The sequence below is a fragment of the Mya arenaria genome, chromosome 7 (genome assembly GCF_026914265.1).
Source record: "Mya arenaria isolate MELC-2E11 chromosome 7, ASM2691426v1".
In the NCBI taxonomy this organism is placed as follows: Eukaryota; Metazoa; Mollusca; class Bivalvia; order Myida; family Myidae; genus Mya; species Mya arenaria.
In genome coordinates, this window is record NC_069128.1 from 55,444,361 (window position 1) to 55,453,952 (window position 9,592).

Below are 9,592 nucleotides of genomic sequence, written 5' to 3' on the forward strand. Positions count from 1 at the left end.
CTGCATATAAGGACATAGAGTATAGGTTTTACAGCCTGTAAGACAGCAGTTTGTGTTCATGCCAGTATCAGATCAACTAGCAAGATTGCATGGATCTCTTTGTAACTGCTTCAGGTATGACGTCACCATTGTGTACGTACATATGTACTTCCGTTGTATGGAAAATTCTCAATAAAATAATGTTTTTATGACTGATAGACATGTTTTCACATGCTCAATACACTGCAAATAAAAAATATCATTATTCCTGAAACTTTTATACCTTGAGTATCTATTATTGCTTGAATTATCATTTAGAAAAGAGATATAAGCAAAAACTGCTGCCCTGCAGTTGAAAGGTCATTTTGGAAGAACTGTCTTGGCGGACGGTGCAATTTTTAGTTTGTTTCATAAGTGTAGAGATTTTTCTTAGGAATAATTTGACCCCCCTTTTTTATTGGCTTAAAAGGTAATTTAAAGCTTGTACTTTAAGAATATATATGTTTTATCACAGTCTGCATTCGCTCGAAATGCCATTAAATGTTGTCTAAAAATAATCATTTCACATTGAATTATAGAGGAAATGACAATGGTGGTGTGTAACCTTCATGTCTACAGAGCCAACTAGAAATATGAGACAGAAGGAGTACCTCAACTTGGCCGAGTTACTTAATCATGTACGCATTGGTGCTCACACTGTAGATGCCACAGAAGTACCGAAGTCCAGAGAATTTCCTGAAAATGAAGAATTAAATGCCCATCTACATGTATATGTAAGAAATTGTGATGTCAATGATTTCAAATTAGAAATTGGAAAGGCTTGAGCAACCTATTGAAATAATTGCAGCTATTGACAAAAAACCAGAGCTTGAAAAAATGATTCAAAATTTACTTTTTGCCTTCAGAAGTCATGCTAGCTCTTTGAGCAAGAGTAATGCTTATCAGATACCTTGATGTTGCAGATGGTTTAGTTAATGGAGCCCAAGGGCAAAATGTTGCTCTCATTACATCGTGCAGAGAAGTCATGGTTGCTATTGCTGTTAAATTTGATAATCCAAGTGTGAGTCATGATGCAAGACAAAATTCATCATATATGTTACAGCTAAAAACCCACCCTAATTCAACACCTAAATTAAGATCAGAAACTTCTTTCATATGAAAAAATGCAAACCTAACTGTAACAAGAGCGGTCACAGATATCTATATCCACAGCCTTATGGGGACATTTTTTGTAACGAAAGCCAATCAATGGTAAGGGTAGTTTCTCAGGAACATAAGATATGCGTAAAATTAAGGGCAATAACTCTTTCAAAAAAGGTCAAATTGCAAAAACCTGAAAATATGCGCTGTGTCACTATATAGTCATAAACGTAAGAGCAGTTGCGAAGAGACCAATTTTAAATGTAAAATAAAGGAAGGGCAATAACTCTTTCAAAAATGGTCGAATTGCGAAAACCCGACAATATACGCTGCGTCACTATATTATATAGTCATCAATCTGTGAAAGTTTGGTAGAAATTGCATGAAAAACGTAACTTACCAGACGCCTTAACCACTAGCCCACGGAGACGGTTTAAGCTTTAACAAAGCATAGATTCATGATTTAAGCATAAATTCAAAACAGCTATAATTAACATTATTTTTGCAAAACTTTAAGGCACACATTCAATATTATCATTCAATTTTAAAATAATGTACATTCATTTAATATTCTTTACTTTATAACAGTCATTCCCATATAACTGACAAAAATTGGCAAATTTCTTGATAATTCCATCTGACTGCCCAATTAAATTTTATTTAAAAAAAAAATCAGCAAAAATATTTTTGAAAATATCAGAAAAAATGACTTTCAACGGAATCTAATAATGGCAATATTGACCAATGTTTTCGAATATTTGGTTTGTTACCATAAAGGGGAAGTTGTTATTAATATACACAAGTTCACTTGTCCTAATAGCTCTACTCAACTGGTTCAAAAACACTTCAGGTCATTACCAGAAAATATGTTTTAGCCAAAACAGCATTACACCAAGTAAAACAAGAAGAACAAATTAACTATTTTTTTAACAGATGACTTTGAAAAACTATTTTCAGGCTATAAAATATGTGGAATGCATGTGTTTCAAGCATCAATACGAAACAATCACGTTTTCTTATTTGCGATGACTACCCTGGACTTTGACACTGCAGTGTCATGCGGGAGTCGGAGGAAAAAGGTGTACATCTGGAATGATTTACTTTATGCACAAGCTTAACAAATCTGTTTATTACATTGGTCGGTTTTTAAATTTGGATTTGACTTTCATTAGCTAATGAAATTTCACCTTTGTCAACAAGATGAATTAATGGTAGATCATCATCTTCCTAAAAACACCATCATAATCAGCAACTCAGCATCATTGCCATCACCCCAATCAGCATCATAATCAGTAACATTACCCACATCAACAGCAGTGCCACCAACCACATCAGCATCATAACCATTAATATCTCCACCATCAACATCATTGCCTCCAACCAAATCAGCATCATGTTACCATTAACATCTCCCCCATCAACCACATGATAACCATTAACACCAACCCCATAAACATCATTGCCATCAACGACATCAGTGTCATAACCATTTACATCATTGCCTTCAACCACATCAGCATCATAACCATTAACACCAACCCCATCAACATCATAACCATCAACAACATCATAACCATTAACACCAACCCCATCAACATCATTGCCATCAACAACATCAGAGTCATAACCATTAACATCTCCCCCATCAACCACATCATAACCATTAACACCAACCCCATCAACAGCATTGCCATCAACCACATCAGCATCATAACCATTAACATCTCTCCCATAAACATCATTTCCATCAACCGCATCAGCATCATAACCATTAACATCTCTCCCATAAACATCATTTCCATCAACCATATCAGCATCATAACCATTAACATCTCTCCCATAAACATCATTTCCATCAACCACATCAGCATCATAACGATTAACACGTCCCCCATCATCATCATCGATGCCATCAACCACATCAACAGCATTCCCACCAACCACACCAGCATCATAACCATGAACATCTCCTCCATCAGCATCATTGCCATCAACCACATCAGCATCATAACCATAAACACCTCCCCCATCAACATCCTTTCCATCAACCACATCAGCATCATAACCATTATCACCTCCCCCATCAACATCATTTCCATCAACCACATCAGCATCATAGCCATAAACACCTCCCCCATCAACATCATTTCCATCAACCACATCAGCATCATAACCATTAACACCTCCCTCGTCAACATCATTTCTATCAACCACATCAGCATCATAACCATTAACATCTCCCCCATCAACATCATTTCCATCAACCACATCAGCATCATAACCATTAACACCTCCCTCGTCAACATAATTACCATCAACCACATCAGCATCATAACCATTAACATCAACCACATCAGCATCATAACCATTAACACCTCCCTCGTCAACATCATTTCCATCAACCACATCAGCATCATAACCATTAACACCTCCCCCATCAACATTATTTCCATCAACCACATCAGCATCATAACCATTAACACCTCCCTCGTCAACATCATTTCCATCAACCACATCAGCATCATAACCATTAACACCTCCCTCGTCAACATCATTTCCATCAACCACATCAACATCATACTAGTAACCATTAACATCTCCCCCTTCAACATCATTTCCATCAACCACATCAGCATCATAACCATTAACACCTCCCTCGTCAACATCATTTCCATCAACCACATCTGCATCATAACTATTAACATCTCCCCCATCAACATCATTTCCATCAACCACATCAGCATCATAACAATAAACACCTTCCTCGTCAACATCATTGCCATGAACCACATCAGCTTCATAACCATTAACACCTCCCTCGTCAACATTATTGCCATCAACCACATCATCATCATAACCACTAACATCTCCCCCATCAACATTATTGCCATCAACCACATCATCATCATAACGATTAACATCTCCACCATCAACATTATTGCCATCAACCACATCATCATCATAACCACTAACATCAACCCCATCAACAGCAGGTCCATAAACCACATCAGCAGCATTACCATTACCACCTCCCATATCATCTTCATTGCCATCAACCCCATCAACAGCATTCCCACCAACATTATTCTCATCAATAACATTACTATCCATACCACTTCCTTCAACATAACAACTCTCAACATTGCCCCAATCAACATCACCATCATAACTATCAACATCATAACCATCAACTGCTCCCTCAATATCATGCCCATCAATGCTGTCATACATAATGTGAACTGTAACATCATCATTGTACCAGCTCTCACAAACATTTACATTATTTTCACAAGCATCTCTAATCAAATCAAATGTTTGAAAGAATTCTGAACTGTTATTTAAGTCTGTCATTACCTCATTTAGAAACAAATCATCTAAAATGTAGCTGTCTGTGTCCTCATCATCTATAAAACCTCATTCTTCACTGCTGACGTCAGATACATCTGACTATCCTGAGTCATGCCTAAGCAAACATGCTTATTTGCTAAATATGGTTTGCAAGTTATTTCTCCCTCCCTCATCACACTAAACCCCGACCAATCTGAATCAGTATCTTCTTCAGTATTCATTTCATTTTGACTTTGAGTACTTCAAACGGTATATTTCTACTTGTCCCAGGCTCAAGAAACTTGGCTAACTGGTCAATAAACTATGTCATGCTCTCAATATCTTCTTGGCCTATCAGGACAGCTGACCCATCACGTACTGTCATTCCTTTATTGGATCTACTTTGGGGATCAAAAAAGAAGATGCTTTGTCTGCTTTTTATGATTGCGCTGTGTATACCGGACTGGAACACCCCATGGTGAATATTCATTTGGAAAAATGTAATTCTGATGTTTCTGCTAGGGCATCTTGAAGAGTCCAAAATGGAACTTCGGGTACTTTTTCTACCTAAAGTTCCATGCAGTGGATGTTCATTTACAATGTTAACAAGTCCAGAACATCAGGAATGTCATCTGTTGACCAGTATTGCCTTTTCAAATTGACATCGCTATAAATTTTGTCACACCTAAATAAAATTTCATCCATTGTTATCTCATTCCAGTTTGTTGGTTGAATTGTATAGGATGTTACTAATGCGCACACCAGATTTGCTCCAAATTGTCTCCCTCTGCCACAAAACACTTTGCTTCCTTGATGCCTAGTAGCTTTTGCTTGGAACATGATGTGAAATCTAAAGATTGATAACAAAAACATGACAATAACTTATTTGAATTAGCATTATTTGATTCCCAACCATTTTGACTTTTCAAGTTCAGGGAGCAAAAATTCTTATCCAAATCACAATATTTTCCCTTAAGTATTTTTTTTCTACAAATATTATTATTTCCAATACCACATTAAAAATGCAAGCTAATTTAACTACAATGATAAAGAAGTATTAGTAAGACTCATTTATTAATCAAAATGCTACCATAAATATCCTATCAGTTTGATAAGAACTATAACATCATAAGTATGACATCATTTTGTTGAAATTCATTGAGTTTCTACAGTGTTGCATATATTTTTTTAAATCAAACTTAGCATAGTTTTCAGTGCAACACTGTATGTAACTCAAGTTACGACAGTGTTGCATAAATGAAAATAGTCAAATTAAGATACGACTTTTGGACAACTTTTTATTTAAAGTACTTAAAAATCAATATTTTTCAAAATTATTTTTATGACAGATGGAAAACTGTTAAAGCATGTGAAAAATGCAAAAACATCATTTTGTGAAAAAAATGGAGTAACGACACTATTGCGTTGAGCCCTCGAAATATGAGACAGAAGGAGGACATCAACTTGGCCGAGTTACTTAATCATGTACGCATTGGTGCTCACAATGTAGATGACACAGAAGTACTGAAGTCCAGAGAATTTCCTGAAAATGAAGATTTAAATGCCTATGATTCAAAATTTACTGGAGGATTGCCTTCAGAAGTCATGCTAGCTCTTGGAGCAAGAGTAATGCTTATCAAATACCTTGATGTTGCAGATGGTTTAGTAAATGGAGCCCAAGGGCAAATTGTTGCTCTCATTACATCGTGCAGAGAAGTTATGGTTGCTATTGCTGTTAAATTTGATAATCCAAGTGTGAGTCATGATGCAAGACAAAATTCACCATATATGTTACAGCTTTAAACCCACCCTAATTCAACACCTAAATTGAGATCAGAAACTTCTTTCATATGAAAAAATGCAAACCTAACTGTAACAAGAGCGGTCACAGACATCTATATCCCCCGCCTCATGGGGACATTTTTTGTAACGAAAGCCAATCAATGGTAAGGGTAGTTTCTCAGGAACATAAGATATGCGTAAAATGAAGAAAGGGCAATAACTCTTTCAAAAAAGGTCAAATTGCAAAAACCTGACAATATGCGCTGCGTCACTATATAGTCATCAATCTGTGAAAGTTTGGTAGAAATTGCATGACAAACGTAAGAGGAGTGAAACCAATTTAAAATGTAAAAAAAGGGCAATTACTCTTTCAAAAATGACCGAATCGCAAAAGCCCGACAATATGCGCTGCGTCACTTTATGATTATCAATCTGTGAAAGTTTGGTTGAAATCGAATGAAAAACGTAAGAGGATTTGCGAACAAACCAATTTTTTAAACGTAAAATAAGCAAAGGGCAATTACTCTTTCAAAAATGGTCAAATCGCAAAAGCCAGACAATATGCGCTGCTTCACTTTATGATCATCAATCTGTGAATGTTTGGTAGAAATCGCATGATAAACGTAAGAGGAGTTGCGAAGAAAACAATTTTAAATGTAAAATAAGCAAAGGGCAATAACTCTTTCAAAAATGGTCGAATCGGGAAAGCCTGTCAATATGCGCTACTTCACTTTATGATCATCAATCTGTGAAAGTTTGGTAGAAATTGCATGATAAACGTAAGAGCTAGGAGTTGCGAAGAAACCAATTTTAAATGTAAAATAAGCAAAGGGCAATAACTCTTTCAAAAATGGTCAAATCAGGAAAGCCTGACAATATGCGCTGCTTCACTTTATGTTCTTCAATCTGTTAAAGTTTGGTAGAAATCGCATGAAAAACGAACGAGGAGTTGCAAGAAACCAATTTTAAATATAAAAAAACAAAGGGCAATAACTCTTTCAAAAATGGTCAAATCAGGAAAGCCCGACAATATGCGCTGCTTCACTTTATGATTATCAACCTGTGAAAGTTTGGTAGAAATTGCATGAAAAACGTAAGAGGAGTTGCGAAGAAACCAATTTTAAATGTAAAATACGCAAAGGGCAATCACTCTTTCAAAAATGGTCAAATCAGGAAAGCCCGACAATATGCGCTGCTTCACTTTATGATCATCAATCTGTGAAAGTTTGGTAGAAATTGCATTAAAAACGTAAGAGGAGTTGCAAAGAAACCAATTTTAAATGTAAAAAAGCCAAGGGCAATAACTCTTTCAAAAATGGTCGAATCGGGAAAACCCGTCAATATGCGCTGCTTCACTTAATGATCATCAATCTGTGAAAAGTTAGTAGAAATCGCATGAAAAACGTAAGAGCAGTTGCGAAGAAACCAATTTTAAATGTAAAATAAGCAAAGGGCAATAACTCTTTCAAAAATGGTCAAATCAGGAAAGCCCGACAAAATGCGCTTCTTCACATTATAATTATCAATCTGTGAAAGTTTGGTACAAATCGCATGAAAAACGTAAGAGCAGTTGCTAAGAAACCAATTTTAAATGTAAAATAAACAAAGGGCTATAACTCTTTTAAAAATGGTTGAATCGCAAAAGCCTGACAATATGCGCTGCTTCACTTTATGATCATCAATCTGTGAAAGTTTGGTAGAAATTGCATGAAAAACGTAAGAGTAGTTGCAAAGAAACCAATTTTAAATGTAAAATAAGCAAAGGGCAATAACTCTTTCAAAAATGGTCAAATCAGGAAAGCCCGACAATATGCGCTGCTTCACTTTATGATCATCAATCTGTGAAAGTTTGGTAGAAATCGCATGAGAAATGTAAGAGGAGATGTAAATAAATGAATGTGGGACGGACGGACGGACGGACGCACGCACGCACGCACACACGCACGGAATCGCGCCTACCATTACTATATCGCCTCGCCTTTTCAAGGCGGGTATAAAAAGGTATCAGTTCCCCTTAAAGTTAGCATGGGCACGTTCAATCCATAAGGTACAAGGACTTACCAAGGACAATATTGTTGACTCTTTTGATGGTCACTTCGGTGATGAGCAAGCTTATGTAGCACTTTGTAGAGCTAGGACTCTCGCAGGATTGTATTTCACCAACCTTGACATTACAAAACTTACGATAAACAAACTTGTGCAGAAGGAAATGGACCGTCTCAGAAACAACAGAAATATGCCTCAGTACTATGATTTCTTCAGCATGTGGGAGAATGCTTCTGTTGTGTCCATTCTCAACATCAGGTCATTTCCATGTCATAAACAAGACCTCATTAATTATCCGTTGCTTTGGGCACTGATATAATTGTTTAAACAGAAACATGACTCAGTGAAAACAACATTGATTTCACTGACTTTGAAGCTCATTTATACATTTGCGGATCTGACAAGCTCAGTGTAAGTGAAGGAAGAGGAGGTGGAGTTGCTGTACTTATTAAGAAAACTGCATTTACTCAACCAAGTCAGCTTCTTATTCAGACCATTTACTACAAACCCGTGCCTGTCAACTTGTAATGATATCAAAGGACACAATTTATGTGATAGTAGACTGTACAACTCGCCCACATCAGGAAATACAAATGTGCACCTGGAAACTGTCCTGCTAGATCAAATAAACCAGATACAGATCAAAGAAAGTCAACCGCCAATTGTTATAACTGGTGATTTCAACCAAAATGCGATAGCTCGTCCAATGCCTCGAATATGCCAGACGCTCATAGAAAAAGGATTCCGCCAGTATTCTCACACACCGACCCATGTATTAGGTTCTTGTCTTGACCATATCTGTATCTCTGGGTTAGTTAGCAAAAGACCAACAACAACACTGACATATTACAGTGACCATGCATGGGTGTAATGTGGTGTTTCACAACGTCAATGAGAGGTAAATAGTGTTTTTATAATTATTCCACTTGTTTATAAGCATTCCTTGCTTTATATTATTATGAAATGCTGCATATATGCACATAGATGTCGTAACCGGGCTGTAATTTTGTCATGTATAGAACAGATTTACAACAAAAACTTGGCACATGTGTTTGGCATATAGAGATTGTGTGTCGTATGCATGATCCACATGCATACATCAAAGGTCAGTGTTTGATCTTAACTTTTCATGTACTGACCTTGTTCATAGGTCAATGTCACACTCAGGGGCATTCATCACATACAGTGACAGCTCTTTCTTTTTAACGTTTCAATGACATTGACCTACCAATCTCAAACTAAATAGATGCAATCCGATGGGAACATCTTGACATGAACTTGTTACGTTACTTACCAGGATTCATAAGGTACTATAAAC

The 9,592-nt window shown here is 36.5% G+C and overlaps 1 protein-coding gene across 1 annotated transcript; it reads right to left on the reverse strand.

Annotated features, from left to right (window-relative positions):
• Positions 1-3,699: 3,699 nt before the first annotated feature.
• Positions 3,700-4,350, reverse strand: LOC128241267 (aspartate and glycine-rich protein-like). The gene has a single exon (XM_052958211.1). The coding sequence runs from the start codon at positions 4,348-4,350 to the stop codon at positions 3,700-3,702; it is 651 nt and encodes a 216-aa protein (XP_052814171.1).
• Between the last annotated feature and the right edge of the window lie 5,242 nt (positions 4,351-9,592).